General features: G+C 41.9%; 1 protein-coding gene across 2 annotated transcripts in view; it reads right to left on the reverse strand.

Moving 5' to 3' along the window:
* LOC122813957 (zinc finger protein 26-like) overlaps window positions 1-24,514 on the reverse strand; it is a 350,754-nt gene that overhangs the window by 306,263 nt on the left and 19,977 nt on the right. For both annotated transcript variants that reach the window (XM_044086504.1, XM_044086503.1), the window contains exon 2: window positions 10,833-10,928. In XM_044086504.1, the coding sequence (XP_043942439.1) occupies window positions 10,833-10,928 (96 nt within the window). The remainder of the gene's footprint in view (window positions 1-10,832; window positions 10,929-24,514) is intronic.

Below are 24,514 nucleotides of genomic sequence, written 5' to 3' on the forward strand. Positions count from 1 at the left end.
TAAAATAAATGAGTGTAGCTTGGATTAAATGACCCCAGAAAGAAGAAGAAAAACAGTTATCAGCACAAAAACTTCCAGGGTTCATACACTAAATGTAGGAGCTCAGCGTAAAAGCAAGTCCAAAGAAAAAATCCAAAATGAAATTCAAATAAAATCCAGGTAATTTATTAGGTTAGCGCTTTCATGCACATCACATCCACTTCATCAGACGTTACAATAGATTCTAACTTCATAGTGTGCTCTTATATATAAGGCATTCTGAACATTCCTAATTGAATAAATGTTCCACCCATTCCTCTTAAAGGTGTCATAACAAATTATAAAAACACTTGGTTTCCACAAATAACTATGAAGTACATATAAGAAATAAATACATTCAGTCATATAAAGATTATACAAAATCAAATTACTATAACACATATAATAAAGTCAATTTACTACTAAAAATAGTTTTATGTGATAAAAACATATCATGTAGAATCAATGAAAACTTATCATAAAAACTGAACGCCACATGTATATATTCCAGTTAATGACATGATACATCCATATTAACGCAATAACCCCAAATACGAGAAATTGTGGCAGAAGAACCTAGTTTTTCTTTTAAAAATCAGAAAAGCTTAAAAAGACTTTTATGCTATGGTCCAAAAAAGATGGATAGCTTAGGGGAACATTATGGCACCATGCCATGCACTAAATGTAATCAATGTGCATGGATAGACACATCAAGTAGATTTAAACATCCAGATACAGGCAAAGAGTATAGTTTTAAGGTAAGGGTGAATTGCCACACAGCCCATATTATATATTTAGCCATTTGTTTAGTTTGCTCACGTTACTACATTGGGAAGAACAATAGAGAGTTAAGATTTAGAATAAGGGAGCATCTTTTATGTATCAAAAATAGAGACACAAATAATGCCTTAGCAAAACATATAGTCAAGAGAGGTGAAACCACACATTTAAGTTTATGGTAGTGGAAAAAAGTTAGAGAATGAGAGAGGGGGTGATCATGTGAATAGAACTGAAACATCAGAAGTACGATGGATAATACGGTTACAAGCAGACAGGGGTAGTGGTCTTAATGACAGAGTACCCCTTAAAACTATTCTAAAAAATAGGGGTATACATAAGTAAAGTAGTTACATGTAGATAATGTCATATTTTATTAATGTATATGGTAGTCAGCATTTATTGTTCATTCTCCATTATTTATTATTATTTTTTATAATATATCTTATTACAGCAACAGCGACAGATAAAGCAATGAATATCTGGATGCATCATGTCATTAACTGGAATATATACATGTGGTGTTCAGTTTTTATGATAAGTTTTGATTGATTCTACATGATTAGTTTTATGTGATAAATAATTTTTTAGTAGTAAATTGATTTTATTATATGTGTTATAGTAATTGATTTTGTATAATCTTTATATAACTGAATGTATTTATTTATTATATGTACTTCATAGTTATTTGTAGAAACCAAGTGTTTTTATAATTTGTTATGACACCTTTAAGAAGAATGGGTGGAACATTTGTTTAATTAGGAATGTTCAGAATGCCTTATATATAAAAGAGCACACTATGCAGTTAGAATCTATTGTAACGTCTGATGAAGTGGATGTGATGTCCATGAAAGCGCTAACCTAATAAATTACCTGGATTTTATTTGAATTTCATTTTGGATTTTTTCTTTGGACTTGCTTTTACGCTGAGCTCCTACGTTTAGTGTATGAACCTGGAAGTTTTTGTGCTGATAACAGAATCAAATATGTTGTGTCATAGACATGGGTATTACTGGGGGTATTATTCTGATTTTGTCCATGATTGTGCATGTTAGTGTTACTGTTGGCCACGAGCCTGTAAATGTGCCACACTTGTTGGAAACTACTGCCGACAATACAGGCATATTCAGGCAATCGCACAGCTTCACAATATGCACCCAACCATAACTGTATACAACATCCCTGATAGATGTCCTCTCCATTGCTAATGCCTGGATGCTTGTATTATACAGATATCTTCTCCATGGTTATGTCGCCTTGCGGGACAGTCATATAATATACTTTTGTCACTGTCCCGTCTGTACTATACCACTTGGAGATGTGAAATGTTCCTGCTACAACTGTCTTCCTTTTACATGCCCTCATCTGTGATACATTACAATGATTCACCAGTCGTCCTTCTCTGTGTTCATCCCTAAGCTTCATCTGCGCATCCCTATTCATTAAAACACACTGTCTATGTCTATTATAAATGGCAGTCTATGTACCCTTACCGATCAACTTGCACAGACTGCCTGCAATGGGATTCCACAATACCATGCACTGTATACAACGTCCTGTACTGTGCTTGGTACATCTACATTAACATATGATAAATCCTGGTAATCATGGAGGCATTCCATGCAATCCCACTAACCCAGTCTGCTCTCATGTAAGCAAGTTTGCTATCCGTGTTGCTTTACATGGATTCCTGGCTGCCAACACTGTTGACAGCCACAAAACACTGCTTGTTTACATTTGAATGCAGTGCGCAGCATGAGTATGTATTAAGTGCTGCTGCTCACCATGCAGACACGTAAACTCAATGTAGGCTTTGCGCAAAGTCTACACGGAGCTTATTGAATTTCAGGGAGCATTGCACATTTTATACCAATGCTGGCTTGACCAGCTGGAGACTGGATTTGTCCCAGGAGGACTCAGTTATGAAATGAGCCAAATGGCATGTCTCCTAATCTTTTTAAATGCTTGAATCAATGGCTAGAATATGTTGCATGAGCCTTCTCTTTAGTATACGGAGTCTTTAATAATACAAGTTGCTAATCTGTAAGGAGAAAATTAACATTGTATATCTGTATTCCCATAGAAGCCATAATTAGCAGGAACTCACCTGTACTTCCAAGTTCATTAACCATCAAATCCAGTCAAATATATGCTTCTCACATTACACTATGAAGTGTTTAGGTAACTGGACTACTGGTTGTTTATATATTTACTGCTTCATATAATTCTTGTAATGTCGTACGAAGATGTTTTGACATAAAAAGCTTCACTTAGGTCAACAGCATATCCGGTTGTACTGGCATTTAAATCTATGAACTAATGTGTCTAACATTGCCATATTTTCTGGTTACAAAGAACAGAACAGAGGACTGGACACTGGATCATACAGAACAAAGGGATTATCCTACATGTGGTTAACAAGTAAATTGTTGACAAACGTTTCTCCAGTTCCCATTTCCCCACAGTTGCTTTTCTTTCATGCTGTTTTCTGTTGTATGACTTGACAATGAGGTCACAGTTCCTATAGCTTCAGTTTTCAACCTGTCAAGATGTTTCTCTTTTCTCCGTGGTTGCATGACTGAGCAGTTAGTGCATTTAAATTAGGGGATATGGAGGGCATGTTTCCCATATTACCCCCATGAAAAAAAATTAGCACTCTTCATTATTCTGATGTATTAAAAGCCCTGTCCCTCTACTCAGTGTGATACAGACCCTTCATGGGTGATCTGTGCTTCACCTTCTATGCTATGAATTAACCAGCACTCTTTGAATCCCTTAACCTAAATGGAACCAATACCATGGCAAACATGCATTCTATGGCATCAACATCACCAAACAGCATGACAGGTAACTAACCCAATGTATACCTAGTTTCTGGACTAGATTGTTCTTGCCTATCAGACTACATTCCTGGTAACCTTCAATCCAGTCAGGAAGACTGTTGGGGTGATCATAAACTTCCAATGTGGATATCTAGTGAAAGTCTACTTAATGTACAACATTATTATCCCCAGCCCCCTCCCAGTACTGGGTGATGTAGCAAAGTTTCTTCATGATCTTTGGCAATACATTTAGTAAAAACTAAACCTTTGAACCCATTACCCGTATTTTGATTGAGGCAACTGTTTAGTTTTCTCAGTTGTGATTAGTGAATTTGTTTTCAGCAGGTTTTGAGATGACTTCACATAGCAGACTTAACTGAGACACCATGGAATGGACACCAGCTTTCATCAGGTATACGACTGCTTACAAAAAACCACTTGGGATCTGGTGAATCATACGTACTTCTACAACTTATGAATTACTGCACAGATTACTCCATGCAGACTCTGGATTCAGCAGGCACTAAGCATATGGGACACATACAGTGCTCATTCGTTCACTTTCTGAGCTCCACTTCATTTTATTCAGCATTGTGGGGGCAGCAAATCCTATCCCGACAACAGACAGGCACAAGAAAATAAACAAATCCTCGTAGTCAGAGAATAAATCCTTGATGAGATGTCAGTCTACTACAGTATTCATACTAAACACACACACACACACATACATATACACATACACATATATATGGAGTGTTGAAAGAAACTACAGCATACAGCAAAACCCTGATGGTCACAAGAAGGACATGCAGATGCTGTAAAGAAGCCCCCAACCCTAAAAGCTAGAAAACCTCACTAGTCATCCAAGCACCAAGTGGTAGTAACAGCAATGAGTAATGTACCTTTGTTTCTCCCATCAAGCACTGAGTGGAAGTAAAGTACAGTTTTGTACCTACCATAAATGTAGATGTTCGAAGATCCACATTGCTGCAGTCCTTACACTTGGGTAGTCCGCTGTCCTCGGTCGGCCCGAATATCAAAGTATAAGGCTGACGTCGGTCAAGGCGCATTTGACTGACATCAGGACGTCAGGGTACAAATGCGCATGACCAACGTCATATCCTCAGTCTTTTCTTGCCCCAGATGTCAGAAGACCCTAAAAATAAAGGTCAAAAACCAAAAGACAGCAAACCAACAACCAACCATCCTAGCACTAAAAATATGTACAATATATACAATATACACCCAATTGACCACCCAACCCAGACAACCGCCTCTAACTACAGAGGGGAAGGAGGGAGGGTAAATTGGACTGCAGCAATGTGGATCTTCGAACATCTACATTTATGGTAGATACAAAACTGTACTATGTTCTTCATCTCACATTGCTGCAGTCCTTACACTTGGGTAGAATCCCAAAGCAGAGGTAAGGGAGGATGGCCAAATTATAAGGAAGCAGGAGCTGCCAAAATGCCCTGCAAAACAGCAGTGGCAAAACCAGCCCTGGATTTAGAGTAAAGTGGTAGGTGATAATGCCTGGAAAAAGTATGCACTGAACTCCAAGTAGCTGCCTCCAAAATATCCTTAGTTGCCACCCCTCTCAAAAAGCTGTCAAGTGGCAGTAGCCCTAGTGGAATGAGGCCTAATCCCAGCTGGAACTTCCTTGCCATGATGGGAATAACAGAAAGCAATGCAAAACCCAATCCACTTAGAAATAGTTTGTTTTGACACAGGCTTGCCCTGAGAACTCAAAGCAAAAGAAACAAATAACTGCTGAGACTGCCTGAACCCTTTAGTTCTGTCCAAATAATATCGCAACTGCCTGTGTACATCTAAAGTGTGCAAAATCTTTTCCCCTTTATTTTGGGGATTTGCATAAAAGGTAGGCAAATGAATAGTTTGGTTTAAAGCCACACTAGAAACCACTTTAGGCATAAAGGAAGGATTAGTACGTAAAGATACCCTATCCTTATGGAAAATTAAGAAAGGCTCAACTGCCATAAGGGCCTGCAACTCAGAAACCCTTCTTGCAGAGGTAATAGCCAACAAAAAAGCAGTCTTCCATGATAAAAACTTTAATTCAGCAGTAGCTGCAGGCTCAAAAGGTTGTAGAGTGAGTTTCTCCAACACAAAATTGAGATCCCAAGCAGGAGTAGGAGCTCTTCGTGGGGGTCTTATATTCTTTGCCCCTCTAAGAAATTGCTTGAACAAAGGATGAGAAAACAATGGTGGGTCACAATCATAGTGAGCCGAAATTGCTGCAGCATGAACCTTAATAGAAGAGAAGGACAAACCTTTGTCCAGTAACTCAGTAAGATATTGAAGAGCCACACTTAAATTAGGCTCAGAAACATCAAAATCCTTTGCTGCACTCCAAAATAAAAATCTCTTCCATTTTTCTGCGTACACTTCCCTTGTACTAGGCCTTCTAGCTTCCAAAATAACATTCAAAACTTGCTGTGGAAGTGGAGGCCCACTATGGTTCAAAACAGAATATGCCAGGCTGTTAGGTGCAGAGAGTGAAGCTTGACATTGAGCAAATGACTGTCCTCCTGAGACAACAGGTGTGGAATCGAAGGCAAAGGCCATGGAGGCTTCCGTACCAGGCTCCTCAGTAATGGGTACCAATGCTGTCGAGGCCAATCTGGAGCTATCAAAATCATCCTTGTCTTGTCTTGTCTGGTCTTTAGTAGTACCTTTGGGAGGAGAGGCAGAGGCGGAAAGGCATACACATGAAGATTGCTCCAACTGAAAGAAAGAGCATCCACTCTCCAAGCTGTGGGATGAAACCTTTTGTGCAAAACTTTGGCAGCTGGTGGTTTAGTGGGGAAGCGAACAGATCTATGTCTGGAGTTCCCCATGACACTGTCAATTTCTGAAATACATGAGGATCCAATTTCCACTCGTGGGGATCCATAATTTGTCTGCTCAACACATCTGCTAAGGAGTTCTGTGCTCCCGGCAGAAACCTTGCCTGAAGATTTAGCTGTAAACTGAGAGCAGTCTCCCACAAAATCATTGCTTGCCTGCATAGAGGATAAGAATGTGTTCCGCCTTGCTTGTTGATGTACCACATGACAGTTGTGTTGTCTGTTAGAATCAACACCTGCCCTGGAAGAAGTAAATCCTTGAAAGCTATTAATGCAAACTGGACTGCTAACATCTCTTTCAAGTTGATATGTAGATGTTGTAGTCTGGCAGGCCACTTGTCTTGTATCCACTTTCCATTCAGATGAGCTTCCCAAGCTTTGTCTGAGGCATCTGTCGTTAGAATCTGACTCGCCTCTGGCCGGGTCACAGAGTCCCTTGTTTAGGTGACATTCCTGAGCCCACCACAAAAATTCCTTTTGAATGCAAGGTATTATTTGAATGACAGTGTCCAAATCCTGGCAGTGCTGTGTCCATACATTTTTGAGATACCATTGTAGCTTCCTCATATGCAGTTTGGCATTGGGAAGCACCAGAATACAAGATGCCATGAACCCTAAGGCTTGAAGGACTGTCCTTGCAGTCAGCCCGGACTGATGAGACAACTGATGAAAGTAAAGGGAAAGATTATTTTGTTTGTCCGGGGTCAAAAAGGCCATCTGGGATGCTGTATTCAGTCTCACACCCAGAAAGCACATGTCCTGAGAGGGTACTAGACTGGACTTTATTTCATTCACAGAATACCCCAGGCATCTTAGCACTGCTATCACATAATCCAAATGATGAAGAAGCTCGTCCCTTCCTTGAGCCAGAATCAGGCAATCGTCCAAATAGGGATAAATTTGTATTCCTTTTAACCTGAGGAAAGCTATCACTGGAGCCAGAACTTTCGTGAACACTCTGGGCGCAGTAGATAAGCCAAAGGGCAATGCAGAGAACTGATAATGAGAAGTCCCAGCTCAAAAACGCAGATACTTCCTGCAACTCAGTCTGATAGGAACATGAAGATAAGCCTCCTTGAGATCTAAAGTTACCATCCAATGATCTTTGCCTAGCAGAGGTAAAAGCTGCTGTAACGTCAACATTTTGAACTTGGGAATGTCCAGATAAGTGTTGAGGATAGATAAGTCCAAAATTGGTCTCCACATGTTCCCTTTCTTTGGTACTAGGAACAGGCGAGAATAAAATCCTAGGCCTACTTCTGGCATAGGGACCGGCTGAATGGCCCCTATTTGGAGTAACAGAGAAATTTGCTTGTGAGCCTCTATTCTTTGTGGAGGAGGAACGTCTGGCATGCCTTTGAAAGGAGGCAAGGTATGGAAATAAAACCTGTAACCGTGGTGTATGATATCCAATACCCATCTGTCTTGGGTAATTAAACTCCAATTTTCTTTGAAAAGTGCCAACCTTCCTCCCAAAGGTGCCGCCAGACGAGAAGGCTCTGGCAGCTGAAAAGGTAGGTCATTGGGTCTGTTTACGAAAGGACTGACCCCTGCCCTCACCTGAAGACTGTGCAGGAGAACTCCCTGTTCTAGGCCTGAAAGAGCCCTGAGCTCTGCCCCTACCACGTCTAGATCTACCCCTAGACTGGGAATCATAAGAAGGATACATCCACCCCTTAGTAGGCCAATTTCTACTAAACTTTGGAGGCTGAACCTGCAAAAAATCTTTAACAGTCTGCATAGACTTAGCCTTGTCTTCCATTTTCTTTAAAACTGTCTCAACAGGAGAACCAAACAACACATCAGATTGTAAAGGAGCATCTAAAATCCTTGTTTTAACATGGTCAGATAAATTCTGATCCTTCAGCCAGGCGTGCCTGCGAAGAACTGACCCAGTGGCAGCCACCCTAGACGAGGCCTGTACAGCATCAAAACCACATTGCAAAGAATGCTTACCCACCTGTTCAGAAACATGTACTAAATTTTGCAACTCTTTACAATCAATACCTTCCGCCAGAGCATCAACCTTAGACTTCAATTGTGAAAGGAGATAGTTTTGGTATTTTAACATGTGAAACTGGCAATTCAAAGCCCTCATAGCTAGAGTGGAAGAAGTATAAACTTTCTTTCCCCATCTATCCAAGGCCCTGGCTTCTTTGTCTGCAGGAACCGGATTCTTTACAACAGAAGCCTTAACACCTTTAGGCCCCTGGCTAACAGTTTCTGGGTCTGCCCTAGGACTCTTAAAAAGATACTTATGAGCTTCAGGCACCCTGTAATATCTATCCGGTTTAACAGGAGCAGGAGGCAAAGAATCAGGATTAAGAGAAGCCTCTGCAAAAACATCTTCCACCACATCCAAAACAGGAGGTATAGCCAAAGGCCTATGCTGGGGTAAAAACAAAAATTCCCTAAGCCTTTTCCTGGAATCAGAGAAGTCCTGACCTTCCCACTTAAAATGCTCTCTCATGGAGTGAAGGGTCTCTGAAAAAGAAAAATCCTCAGGAGGAGAAGCAGAAGGTGTAGAATCATCCACATCAGAATCAGAATAAGGAGAGTACTCCTGCAAGTCTTCAGCCGAAGACTCTGAAACATCCGAAGCCTGCTCAAAACTCCCTGGCTCAGGCTCCACCCTAGGTCTCTTATTAGGAGGGGGCAAAGAACCCCTAATCAAAGTAATCAAATCTTCTGCCATTTTAAGCATATGCTTCTTGGGCACAGTTCCTGAAGAACTAGGGGTGACACCAACTGAAGCTAAACCTGGCCTGCCTCTGGGAGAAGCCTTGGCAACAGAAGGAGAGGGCCAAACCACCCTAGGAAGGGAGGGGAGTAAAGTAACCTGAGAAGCCCCTTCAGCCTGACCTGCCTCCTGAGAGGCCACATCCTGCAATAACAAAGTCTCTCCCTGGGAACCCAAAGAAATCTCTGGTGGAACCACCGGCTCCACAGACACCTCTAAAGAACCGGCATCCGGTACAGACGGTTCTTCCAGCCTAGGCTTAACTGCTTTGTCCTTGCGCTTCTTCGAAGAAGCGGGCGTCGGAGCATCCGACGGCATTTTATAATTGCACCGCTTCCCAAAGACTAACCTGGCACAATCCAACCTTCTCTTTATAGTGCGTTTATTGAATCTAGCACAAGAGCGACACCCAACAACGTCGTGCTCAGGCCCTAAACAAGGAATACACAAAGTAAGATAATCTCTATGCGGTATCTGTTTCCCACAAGAAATGCAATTATTCACTTTTTCTGACATCCGGTAAACCACTGAGGCAAGAAAAACTAAAATATTCCCAACGGGGTACTTAGCCAACTTTGACTCTGTCTGAAACTTCGAAATCGAAAAATCTCAGAACGCCAACCGGCACTTGCAATGCTGCTTCTGCATCGGACCATGCGGCAAAAAAGACAGAGGATATGACGTCGGTCATGCGCATTTGTACCCTGACGTCCTGATGTCAGTCAAATGCGCCTTGACCGACGTCAGCCTTATACTTTGATATTCGGGCCGACCGAGGACAGCGGACTACCCAAGTGTAAGGACTGCAGCAATGTGAGATGAAGAACATCAGTAACGAGTAATGTATCTTTGTGTCTCCCATCAAGCACTGAGTGGAAGTAACAGTAACGAGTAATTGTACCTTTGTTTCTCCCATCACGTACTGAGTGGAAGTAACAGTAACGAGTAATGTACCTTTGTGTCACCCATCAAGTACTGAGTGGTAGTAACAGTAACGAGTAATGTACCTTTGTGTCTCCCATCAAGCACTGAGTGGTAGTAACAGTAACGAGTAATGTACGTTTGTGTCTCCCATCAAGCACTGAGTGGTAGTAACAGTAACGAGTTATGTACCTTTGTGTCACCCATCAAGCACTGAGTGGTAGTAACAGTAACGAGTAATGTACCTTTGTGTCACCCATCAAGCATTGAGTGGAAGTAACAGTAGTAAGTAATGTACCTTTGTGTCAGCAATCAAGCACCATCAGTCTTAAAGACTCAAACTTATCTTTTGGTACTGCCATTTTATGTCTGCCCACACACTTTTTATGGCCTTACTATTAAATGATTAATATCAAAAGTAACAAAAATCCACAATTTGTTAAATATTCTATGAACTGTCTGGTGACATAAATGGATAAGGTGTAACAAAATTAAATAAGGTTTAAGTTGGTGTCTATCTGGCCAATAGTACAATATCCTGACTGCTTCAGGTTCCAAAACTGGTTCACCTTTTCTTAGTCACCAGCCACAGACTGACCTACAAAGCACAACACAGTCTTCTACCTTTGATACTGACCACCTGCATTCAGGATACTCAGAAATTATCACAGTCCCTTTACTTACATGCATGTCCAGGAGTTCCTTCTCATTTGTCTTCTGCTGATCTTTAAGATGCTTGATCTTTAATTCCAGGGATGATAAGGCTGTTTTTAGCTTGTCCTGTGGACATTAAATAAATAGATGAATTAATTAATACATACACAATTTAAATGAATTAAATAACTAAACAGAAATGCTGGGTGTTGAAATTCTGACATACACTTGGAGAGCAATAAGCCCAACTGACTTCATAGGTTCATAGGTTAGTACTAGGCTAACTGCCCTTGCGAGCAATTGTAAGCCTAGCCAATTATCCCTTGTGAGACTCAAACCCTGCACCTTGTGTTTGTAAGGTAAACATAACATATGACTACTAAATCAACGAACTTTTCTTGGAAAGAAGTGCAGAAATGGACAGACATACAGATATTTTCAGAAACACTAGTGACAGATATGCCAGAGCCGTCAACACCACAAGTTCAAACTATACCTCCTTGGTTATACACACATTTTTTCTTATTAATGCAAAATGTAAATAAAAACAAACATGAATAATAATAATAATAATAATCACATAAAATATGCATATAGGTATAAAAATGGATTTAAACATTCTCCGTCTTTGTTGTTGAATATAGTTTGTTATTCTATCACAAAGGAAGGAAGGAAAACTCATGTAGGATGGAAACAGCTAGTCCTCAAGTTATATAATACTATTGCTCAATGCTCAATGTACTGGGTTTGCCAGCATGTAAATCTGAGGGACCACCATTCAAAGGGGATCCAGTATCTGTCCTGGGATGACATGATCGATGAGTCACGATGCTTTGCCAGAGATGGCATGCACCTGTCACCCCTGGGATTCAGGTTACTGGCTAAGGCTCTTGCCACCCCATAGTGCCTTTTTTAGGCAAGCCTCAAAGGACAAAACCACCATCATAGCAGGTACTAATATGCAAAATCTGAAGGTAATGCTACTCAATTTTAGAAGTCTAAACCTTAAAATGCACTTTCTCGAGGCACTCCTAAAAATGGAGAATATCGATATCTGTGCAGTAACTGAGACCTGGTTCAAGGCTCCAGAGAGCACCACTGCAATACCAGGCTACACCTCTTACCACACTTTTTCGCCACCAAACCAGGACTGAAACACTAAAGGTGGAGGAGTGTCCATATTCACACCTCCAGGCTAGTTGCCCAATGCAATGCATCTGAAATTCTTCAAGTGCAACTAACACTAGGTAAGACTGCAATCCAAATTGTAGCTTGCTACAGATCCCCCACTATGCCCCAAGATTCTCACTACACCTTTCTAAACATAGTGGAAAATATATACAACCAAACACCCTAACACTGGGCGATTTCAACTACCCTGCCATTATCTGGGAAAACTACTCGTGTGTCAACACCTTTGCCCAATAGTTCTTGGAATTCATAAATTCCAACGCCCTGGATCAACTAATCCATAGTCCCACCAGGGGCTCCACTATCCTGGTTCTGATCATTACCAACATGGGAAATTGATGTTCTACATCAGTGGTCACACCCTCGTTAGTTAGGTCTGACTGACCATAAGCTAATCACCTTTGACATCCACCTCCCACCCCCAGCCCCCAGTAAGGAAACCTCCATAAAAAACTTCTCCAAAGCCATACTCAAGTCAGAAGTGACAAACTTCATGACACCCATGCAGACGGGAACTGAAAGTTCAACTGCTGAATCCTACACTAAGGCACTGTGCAAACACATCCACTCGTGCATGAATAGTGCCATCCCAAATAGAACAAAGACGCTCTCCTCCAAAGAAAGGAAGCCAATCTGGTGGTCCCCTGTCATAAACAAATTATACAACAGAAGGAAGAAACTGTTGCAGAAAAGAGGAAAATCCCAGGATGCAAAAAACTCCCTTACCAGCCTCAGTAAGAAGCAGAGATCCCTCATAAAATCTTCCAAAGCTAGTTATAAAAATAAAATTGCCAAAGATTCCGAAAACATCCACAAGGCATTCTATAGCTATGTCAAGAATCTAAATGGCAATGCTCACATCAGCTCTGAGCTACAACAGAATGGCATTAAATATACTGATCCAGAAAAAGTAAGAGACCAGCATACAGTGGCAGCAAAGTTATCCTTTATTGTTAAAGTGCATCTGCACTATGCACATAAAACAGGAACAGACCAGTTTCGGCTTTACATTTACTTAGCCTTCATCAGTGTTTGTATTTAAAGAATGATTAAGTAACTATACACTTATGTATGCTGGTCTCTTACTTTTTTTGGATAGCTTTGATTTCGACTGAGACCGTGCAGCTGCCGTACTCGCAGAGTTCGACTGAGACTGCGCAGCTGCCGTACTCAGAGTTTTTTCTGTCTGGACTAAATATACTGATCCCAAGGACATTGCCAATATCCTGTCAGATCTATTCTGTGCCAACTTCACCCCCCTCTCACCCCCTAAAGGGCCCATCTCAATACAGAAAGATTGCCAAATTACGGTAATCACGGCCACACAGGTAAAAACCGCACTCTCGAAAGCTAAGAATACAGCATCCATGGGACCAGATGACATCCCAAGCTGTGTACTACATGAACTACAAAATGAACTGGCACCTCACCCAAGTGTCATGTTTAATCATGGCCTCACCTCAGGCTTCGTGCCCACTGAGTGGCACACAGCTACAGTTATTCCACTCCACAAGGGGGGAATCCACCTTGTATCCTGGGAACTACTGTCCCATCAGTCTGATGAGCCTGATCTGCAAGGCCATGTAATGTATTATCATGGAACTTATAAACTAAGAAATTGGCAACCTTCAGACACTGGACCCCACCCAGTCTGGGTACGTGAAGGGCCGATAGTGTCTCCTGAACCCGATTAACTTCTTTGAATCAGTCTCCAGAGGTGTGGACGAGGGTAAGGCAGTCCACACAGCCTATCTGGATCTCAAAAAGGCCTTAGACACCATCCCCCACTCTGGAATCATAGATAAACTTACTAAGATGGGCATAAATCCCTACGTCACTCGATGGGTTGCCAACTGGCTTACTGGCAGAACCCACACTGTAAGAGTAACAGACTCCAAATCCAGCTCCGGACAAGTGGAGTACCTCAGGGTTCAGTCCTGGGACCACTCTTGTTTGGCATCTACTTCTCTGAAGTACAGGCCAGCACTAAGGGACTCTGCCTAACAAAGTTCACAGATGACTGCAAACTGGGAGCCATTATTGAATCCCTAAATGATGTGGATATTCTACAAAAGGCCCTTACAGAAACAGATGCTTGGTGCCAGAGCCATGGGCTCAAGCTCAATGCCAAGAAGTGTATAGTTATCCCCTTTGGGAAAATACATGTACCCATGAATTACCACATAGGTGGCAGTACACTAAACACTGAAAGTGTGATAAGAGACTTAGGAACACAGGTGGACAGTGGTCGCAACTTTGATAACCACACTGCCACAACTGTCAAGAAATCCTTCTAAGTGGCACACCTCATCACTAAGGGATTTTCATCCAGAAAAAAAAAGAGGTTATTGTCCCACTGTACTCATCCCTCATTAGACCCATCATAGAGTACAATGCCCCATTTGGTATGCACCTGAACACATCTGCAACAACTGGAAAGGCAACAGAAACACCTCACTAAAAGAATCACAGGCCTAAAGCAGATGCTGTATGACGACCAACTAAAAAAAAAAAAAAACTCTATGCTCTGTCGCATAGGCGATCTCTGCTTAACATAGAAGTCCATGTCAAACCCAGAGCTGTTGGACATGCTACACTTAAAGAAATCCCAATCCATCACAGCCACATGCTCTAGGGACCTAAACCTTGTCATCACAATGAACAAAACATGCTGGAGGGATAGGTTCCTGACCCAGAGACTCCCCATACTCTGGAACAGACTGCCCATACATGTCAAGCAGAGTGCCTCCTTAGTCCTCTTCAAAAGGAACCTTGACGACTGGATGGGAGATAGGAAATTTACCCCGGGGATCACAACAGTCGCCCCGCTAGACAGGGGTCACTGGGAGTAAATATTGTGGGAAGAAATAGCCAGGGAATTGTTATGGCTAAGCTTGTATAGGCCCTAGGGCCGATAGCCTAGTACCAACCTATGAATTTATAAAAGCTGACTAAACTTTGCCTTCCTAATACATAATGGTAATATGTTCCAGAACCTCCCAGCCATATACTGGACAGTCTTCCTTTTTAGGCTAGAGTTACAAATTGATAACGTAACCAGTGCCCGGTTGGTCCTCATGCAGAAGTGCTGCAAACATCATCCCTCATAAGAAATATCTAATTACATTTTTGTAGCATTTATAAACTAGGACAGGGGTCTGCAACCTTCACTATCCAAAGAGCCACTCCTGAGCCCTCTCCCACCAAGTTAATTTAATCGGGAGCCACAACAGCTATTTGACCCCTAACATGAAGACAGAGCATATAAGATTTCATATCTAGTTATACTAAATATAAAAGAACTACGTGTATAAGAATACCACACATCCATAATTATGTTCCTGTGCTGGGATTGCTTGGTGTGTGTGTGTGTGTGTGTGTGTGTGTGTGTGTGTGTGTGTGTGTGTGTGTGTGTGTGTTAGAGTGGTCATTAATCCTCAGAGGTACAGGGAGCCACTACAGTGGAGTTGAAGAGCACATGTGGCTCCAGAGCCGCAGGTTGCAGACCCCTAAACTAGGATCATCTATTCTCTAAATCTGCCTGTAGCCTATGAAGAATAGAGACCTTCAAAAATTCTCTCAGAGTATGTGTTCCTTTTTCAGACTCACCAAAAGAAAAAAAAAATACTAAATTCCTCACCCAATATGCTGTGGTCAGAAACAGTTACAATGTTAACTCTCACATTCATTCCTGATTATGAGCATTGAAGCACACCAGAGATGTTCTGTGTAATGTTCTCATCTGGTCTGAGCAACACAGAGTTTCATAAAACAAATATTACATGCAAAACATGACAACCTACATACATATGGAAGATTGTCACTTTTTCCAGTACTGTGCAATAGTGATCTAACCCAAATGAAAGTAAAACTCATAACAGCTTGCTTTGATATTTAGGAATATATGAAGCTAGCTGCACAATGTATAAAACCAATTGCAATGGGATAGCCAGGTCCAAGCCAAAAATTAACATAAGATCAGTTTCAATCCCGTCAAGAAAAATAAGACAATTCACTTCATTTACAGACTATGCCAGTCAGTCACTGTAGTATTTTATTTCCATTTCATTTATTCAGTGCTCTTTCTTTAACAAGGATAACCATTACTATGTTTAAAAACTATTTATAAAGAACATTGGGTAAGACAGCGATTCAGGTTGTAGCATGCTACATGTCCCCAACCATGTCCCAAGACTCACACTCCACATTCCTAATCACTCTGGAGAATATTAGGGTCCAACCTAACACTCTCATACTGGGTGACTTCAACTACGCCTCCATTGACTGAGAAAACTACTCATGTACCAATACACTTGCCCAACGTTTCCTGGAATTCATTAATTTCAATGCCCTGGGCCAGCTATTCTTACCCCCACTAGAGGTAGCAACATCCTTGACCTGGTCATTACTAACATGGGCGACCGTTGCTTTACACAAATAGTCAACTGCTCCCTGGTTAGATCCGATCACAAACTAATCACCTTGGAAATCCACATCCTTCCCACCCCCCCACCCCTGCAAAGGTAGCCACCATGAAAAACTTCTCCAAAGCTAACTTTGGGCTCCTAAAAACAAAGGTGGCTAACTTCACAGCACCCATGCAAATGGAGAACAGTTGCATGACTGCCATACACCAATGCACTGCACAAACACGTACACAAATGCATGGATCTCACCATACCCAAAAGAACCAAGACACTCTCCTCCAAAAATAGGAAGCCAATCTGGTGGTCCCCTGACATAAACAAACTCTACAACAGAAGGAGGAAACTGATGCCGAATAAGGTAAAGTCCCAAGACTGGAAAGACTCCCTTATCAGCCTCAACAAAAAGTTGAGATCCCTCATCAAATCCTCTAAAGCTAGCTATGAAAACAGAATTGCAGCAGATAGTAAAGACAACCACAAGGCCTTCTATAGCTATGTAAAGAATCTCCATGGCAATACCCAGATTTGCTCTGAGCTACTGCACAATGGTACCTCCTATACCGAGCCAACAGATATTGCCAATATACTGGCCGACAGATTCAGTGCCAAATTACCCCTCTCTCCCCTCCCAAAGGACCTATCACATTAACAGTAGACTGCCAGGGCACCCAGTATTACTGCTGCACAGGTTAAAACAACACTGTCCCAAGGCCAAGAATACAGCTTCTATGGGACCTGACAATATCCCGGGCTTGTTCTACATGAACTACAGAGTGAAGTGGCACCTCACCTGTGTGCCCTGTTCAATCACAGCCTCACCTCAGGCTTTGTCCCTACTGAATGGCGCATTGCTACAGTCATCCCTCTCCACAAAGGAGGAGCAACTACAGACCCTGGGAACTATTGCCCCATTAGCCTAACGAGTCTGATATGCAAAGCTATGGAACACATCATCATGGACCTAATAAACAAGGATATAGGGAATCTCCACACAGTTTGGTTTTGTGAAGGGTAGATCATGTCTGCTCAACTTGGTCGACTTCTTTGAGTAAGTCATCAAAGCTGTGGATGAAGACAAGGGGGTTCCCCACAGCCTACCTTGATCTGGTCAAGGCCATTGATACCATTCCACACTCAGGAATGATAGAAAAAACTCAGTAAGCTAGGCATTAACCCCTATTTCACTAGGTGGGTTGCAAACTAGCTCACAGATAGCTACTTTCGCACTGTGGGTTCCGACTCCAAGTCAGACTGCCGACCAGTCATGAGTGGAGTCCCACAGGGTTCAATCCTGGATCCTCTCCTGTTTGGTATATACTTCTCTGACGTCCAGGCCAACACAGAGGGACTCTGACTAACAAAGTTCACAGACGATTGCAAGTTGGGAGCTATTATTAACTCCCAAAGTGATGTTGACATCCTACAGAAAGGCCTCACTGAGACCAACGACTGGTGTCAGAACCATGGCCTTAAGCTCAGTGTCAAAAAATGTGTCATCATCCCCTTTGGGAAAAACCCGATACCCATGAATTACCATATTGATGGTAGTCCACTGAACACAGAAGGAGTTATAAGAAATCTGGGAACATAGGTTGACAGCAGCCTCTCTTTCGACCACCACATTGCCACTGTGGTCAGAAAGTCCTTCTATGCGGCACATCTCATTACTAAGGGTTTTGCATCCAGGAAGAAAGAGGTCATTGTCTCCCTCTACTCTTCCCTCATTAGGCTAATCAGAGTACAATGCCCCATTTGGCATGTACCTCACTAGACACCTGCAACAACTGGAGAGGCCGCAAAAGTACCTCACAAAGAGGATTCTACGCCTTAAACACTTGTCCTACATGGACAGACTCAAAAAAACCTCCCAACTATTCTCTCTCTCATATAGATTACTTAGAGGTGATCTCTGCTTGACATACAAAGCCATGTCTGACCCAGCTCTGTTAGAAATGCTACATCTAAGGATATCCCAATTCCACCACACCACACGTTCCAGAGACTCAACCTCATTACCACAATTAACAGAACATGCTGGAGGGACAGGTTCATAACCCAGAGACTGCCCATGCTATGGAACAGACTTCCCATAGGTTCATAGCTTGGTACTAGGCTATTGGCCCTAGGGCCTATACAAGAGTAGCCATAACAAATCCCTGGATATTTCTTCCCACAATATTTACTTCCGTGGACCTCTGTCTAGCAGGGCGACTGACGCGATCCCTGGGGTGAATTACCCATCTCCCATCCAATCATCAGGGTTCCTTTAAGGAGGTGCTCTGCTTGACATGTACGGGAGTGGATGGGAAATAGAAAATTCACCCCGGGGATCACTCCAGTGGCTCTACTTGACAGAAGCACTGGGAACTAAGGTTGGTTGGCACAATGCCATGGTAAACCTATGGGCTAGGCTTGTAAAGGCTCCAGGGCCATTAACCTAGTACACAACTATGAACCTGGGAAGAAAGTTCCACAAAAATCATGGAACTTGATAATCAGAAACAAAAATGTATGCTATTATAAAATTTAAAGTTTGAAACTGTACATAAAGAATAAAACTACTATTTTAGCCCATTTACATATGATATTGAGTAGTCAGTTATTAAGAAATTAATGACAGATTCTTGTTAAAAGAGGAGGAGGCTGGTGACAGAAATGGATAGGAAAACTGTTTTGTAATACAAATTGCACACTGTAACAGTACTTCAAAATGCTGTAAAATATAACCTTGTTATCAAATTGTAAAAAATTTCCTCCAAATAGGTTATTAAGTATGAATTTCCCTGTTAAAACTAAATGAACCTTCCAGTAGCATTTCTTTTTGTCTGAATGTCCTCTCCATCTGTGCACAAGGTTTTATGTGCATCTGTTAGCACTTGTCACCTCACATCAATCCTCAACTGGGGTTGCCTGCAGGATGCTGCCCCCCCCCCCCTTCTCTGCACAGGGATTTACGTGCATCTGTTAGAATGGTCACTTCACATCAGTCCTCAGCTGTAGTGCTTGTAGGAGGGTGCATGCTCCCCACCCATCTGTGCATGTTAGCACAGTCACTTCACATCAATCCTCAGCTGGGGTGCACACAGAGGGTACATATCCCCCCCCCCCCCAGTCTGTGCACAGGGTTCTATGTGCATCTGTTAATATGGTCACCTCGCATCAATCCTCAGCTGGAGTGCCTGTAGGAGGGTGCATGCTCCCCACCCATCTGTGCATCTGTTAGCACAGTCACTTCACATCAATTCTCAGCTGGGATGCACACAGAGGGTGCATGCTCCCCCTCCCCAGTCTGTGCACAGGGTTCAGTGTGCATCTGTTAGCAATGTTGCCTCACAGCAAGAGATTCTGTGCTTTGATTTTTAGGTGAGATGCCCGATATATATTATAAGGCATCTCACACCTAAGAATCAATCCACAGAATATATAATATATATATATATATATATATACATATAAATATATATATATATATATATATATATATATATATATATATGTATATATATATATGTATGTATATATATATGTATATATACATATATATATATATATATATATATATATATATATGGGTCTACTTCTAATGACCAAACCGATTCGCCGACAGTGAAATCACCGACACGAAGCGACCGACAACGCAGTTGACCGACACGCCGAATCCCGACAGACGGAAGACCGACAAGGGAATGTGTAAGCGCGACCTGGTAAGTATGCGATAGTGAGAGATTTAGGAGTAGGGAGCGGACAGGTAAGTGTGCAATACTCAGGGATGTAGGGTTAGGGTGTGTGATAGGTGAGTGTGCGGTAGTGTCGGAGCTTGGGGTTGGGTGTAAGTGAGTTAGGGTTAGGGTGCAGGTAGGGAGAGTGTGCGGTAGTGTCGGAGCTTGGGGTTCGGGGTGTGTAAGTGAGTTAGGGTTAGGGTGCAGGTAGGGAGAGTGTGCGGTAGTGTCGGAGCTTGGGGTTGGTGTGTAAGTGAGTTAGGGTTAGGGTGCAGGTAGGGAGAGTGTGCGGTAGTGTCGGACCTTAGGGTTAGGGTTTGGGTTAGGGCTAGTGGATATGTGTTGTAGTGTACTGTGTTGTTTACGTGTAGTGTGTCGGTGTTATGGTGTTCGGTGTTTCGCGTTGTCGGTTTTCTGGCGTCGGTGATTTCTGTGTCGGGGAATCGTTGGTTCGGTCTTTAGAAGTAGACCCATATATATACATATATATATATATATATATATATATATATATCTATATATATATATATATATATCATATATATATATATATATATATATATATATATCATATATATATATATATATATATATATATATATATCATATATATATATATATATATATATATATATATATATATATATATATACATATATATATATATATATATATATATATAGATAGATAGATAGATATATATTTATATTTATATAGATTTGACTGGGCTAGTCCAACTGGATATATGGCCATTTTCAGTAGAGGCCCGGTGAGAAAAGCTCCACAAAACACAGTATTATTTATATTACATGACATTTTACAAATGTAGGTACATTACAGGTTTTTGCAATTCTTTACATTTCTGCTTACAGAATCATAGTACATATATATGGAAAATCATATGAAGATATCTCTAATAACATTAGATTAAATATAAAATCACACTATCTTTATAGTTAACAGAAAAGTAACTAGCTTATACAGGTATAGTGATTAGTGATTAGTACCCAGAGATAAGTGAGGTAGTTAGTCAGGGTTAGCACAAGGGCCTAACCAATGTGATTTAAGGTATGGTTTCAGTTTGCTTTTAAATAGTGTTATTGTGGAAAAGGAGGTTAGGTCACTATATATAGTCTGCATGTCCTCCCATGTTCACATAGGTTTTCTGTGGGTATTTAAATTCCCCCCGTGTCCCAAATATGTGGTATGTAGATCAGTGAATCCAAAAGAAACAGAAAGAGGTGGGGGGGTGGCATGTTAAGTTAGGGCATCAGGACATTAATGCCCTCCATCCTCACAAATGCTTAGATGAAGGCAATGAAGTTAAAAAGTGTTAAAATAAATAATTTTTTGTTATTGGACCCCACCCAAGGGGCCGCAGTGGTGCAGCAGTTAGCGGTCACCTCACAGCAAGAGGTTCTCCCGTTTGATTCTAAGCTGGAGCGCCTTATGTGTGGAGTCTGCATGTCCTCCCCACAATCGAGTGATGGCTAAAGACATACAGGTAGGTGCATGGATGAATGGGTGTGCTTCTTTGAAGGTTGGGCGTCGGAGCGCCTCATGTGTGGAGTCTGCATGTCCTCCTAAACTGGAGCGCCTTATGTGTGGAGTCTGCATGTCCTCCCCACAATCGAGTGATGGCTTGATTCTAAGCTGGAGCGCCTTATGTGTGGAGTCTGCATGTCCTCCCCACAATCGAGTGATGGCTAAAGACATACAGGTAGGTGCATGGATGAATGGGTGTGCTTCTTTGAAGGTTGGGCGTCGGAGCGCCTCATGTGTGGAGTCTGCATGTCCTCCTAAGCTGGAGCGCCTTATGTGTGGAGTCTGCATGCCCTCCCCACAATCGAGTGATGGCTAAAGACATACAGGTAGGTGCATGGATGAATGGGTGTGCTTCTTTGAAGGTTGGGCGTCGGAGCGCCTCATGTGTGGAGTCTGCATGTCCTCCCCACAATCGAGTGATGGCTAAAGACATACAGGTAGGTGCATGGATGAATGGGTGTGCTTCTTTGAAGGTTGGGCGTCGGGCTGGCAATGTGGCACTGTAAAAATCCACTGCCAATCATTAGCGGACCGGAGTTCTGCTGTGGCGACCCACAACCGGGAGAAGCCAAAAGACTTTATATTGTACCCCACTCAAACCTAGCTTCTGAGGTGCCCTTCCTATGGTCCTGTGCTTACAGCTATGATACTTCATTTAGATTCAATTCTTCCACCTATATTGATTCTTATAATCAACTACCTATTACTTATCCCTGCTCCTGCCTTACTCTTCCACCTCTGTTCACCTTTCCCCAAACTTCCTCCGGGCTATTCACACTCCCCCATCACTCACATCATACAGCTTCTTTTTTATGCTACCCTCAATTATTCACAGCTAATACCAGCCCCTCTGTTACCTCTCTCACTTCTTATCGATACCCTTTGGACTCAGCCTCTCTCACCTCCTATTTAACTCTTTCGCTTCTCACAAACTTCCCCCTCTCTTTTCTTATAAAATGGCTTCTGCTGCCCAACATCTTACACCTAAAAATTACACAATTATACACAATGACCATTGCACTTCTCACTGCGGTGGTGGTGCTGCGGTAGCGTTGTCTCCTCACAGTAAGACATTGTCCTATTCAATTCTCAGCTAGAGCGTCTTCTGTGTGGAGACATGCGTGAATGGGCGTACCTTCGTTGAAGGTTGTGTGTCAGGGCCGGCAACTCGGCACATAAAAATCTACTGCCAATCATTAGCGGACCGGAGTTCCACTGTGGCAACCCCTAACCGGGAAAAGCCGAAAGACACAACAACAACCATTGCACTTCTTATAGTTGCCAACTACCTTGCATCTCTTCAATTCCAATCCCACAACTTCTACACCTCCCAAAGCTCAACTACTTCTCTGCCCCATCACACATTTTCTGCTAACTTCAGAATCACTCCAAATCTCTGCAACACTACTTATGTAGGATACTTCCCATACAAATGCAGCCATCTCTTCCATCTCCTATCTAAAGTCACCAAATTTGAAATATAAATTACTTCAGATCTACAACTTAGTGGGGTTATACACCCCAATCCTGGTCCCACACCTACTCATCAGCAATGAATCCCACCTGTCCTTCCCCCTACTTACAGAATTCCTACCCCCATGAAAGCTCTGACCTTCTGCTTCTGAACATGAACCTAAGTGTAGTCAACAAGGTCCAGGATCTCCATGCCTCCCTAAATCATTACACCCCTGACATCACTGGATTTATCTAAAGTTGGTTAAAACCCATAATTAAGAGGAATGAAATTCTCCCTCCAGGCCATAATATACATAAATGTGATAGAAAGAGCAAGCATGGAGGGGGAGTAGCTATACTGTATAAACAAAATTTAAATCTCAAACTTATTGATCCAAACAACCCTCTTTTTAGCAATGCCGAAATATTATTTACTAAACTAGAACTCAAATCTAATTATAACTGTTATTTACTTCCCCCACCTGAAACCACAACACAATTGAAGATATACTACACTGGATATCCTCAACTTTCTCTCAAGAAACTATCATTATGGGTGACCTAAGCACTGACTGGCTCTCTTATAACTCTGAAAAATCCCACAAATTCCATCAACTTACATGGTACATTTTCACAGGTTATACAAACTGCAACTAGAATAGATAAATCCGCTAAAATGAATTCTATACTTGATTGGATCCTTACCAACAAACCTTCTCTGGCTTTCCAATCAGGGTGCCTCCCAGATGGAATTAATAAGCTTTTCACTTACATGCTCAGATGCCATCTTCATCCCTGAGACGATCCTACTTCCACCTAATCTACAGCAATAAGAACTTTAATACTCAAACTTTTCCTCCCGCTTACATCACTGTGACTGGTCACCACTCAAAACTCTTCCCCTTGACACTGCACCTGACTATTTTAATTCCACCTTCCCAGATATCCTAAATAGACTAGCCCCCTGCAGAACTGCTAGATTAAAATCTCATTAAGCTACATGGCTAACAAATGACACTACAATTTATTAAGACAAAGAGACAAAGCCTGGTCCCTCTGGCATACCAGTAACAAGTCAATCTAACCTAAATCTTTACAAACAACTTTGCAACAAAGCTAAGTCCCATCTAAAACTCAAAAGTCATACTATACTTCCACAATTTAACAGCACTACAACAATCCCAAGAAATTTTGGTCAACCGTAAAATGCTCCTTCAACCCAGAAAGTCTTCTAACCCTACCCCATCATCCTCCTCAGACTCTTGACAGCATTGCTATGCAATTCAAAACTTTCTTTACAAACTCCGTTTACTCGGTTACTAATTGTCAGTGCAATACTCCACCAATTACCCCAACTTCAGCCAGCTATACCAGC

Source organism: Protopterus annectens, chromosome 10.part0 (genome assembly GCF_019279795.1).
Source record: "Protopterus annectens isolate FY-2018-M chromosome 10.part0, PAN1.0, whole genome shotgun sequence".
Classification (NCBI taxonomy): Eukaryota; Metazoa; Chordata; order Ceratodontiformes; family Protopteridae; genus Protopterus; species Protopterus annectens.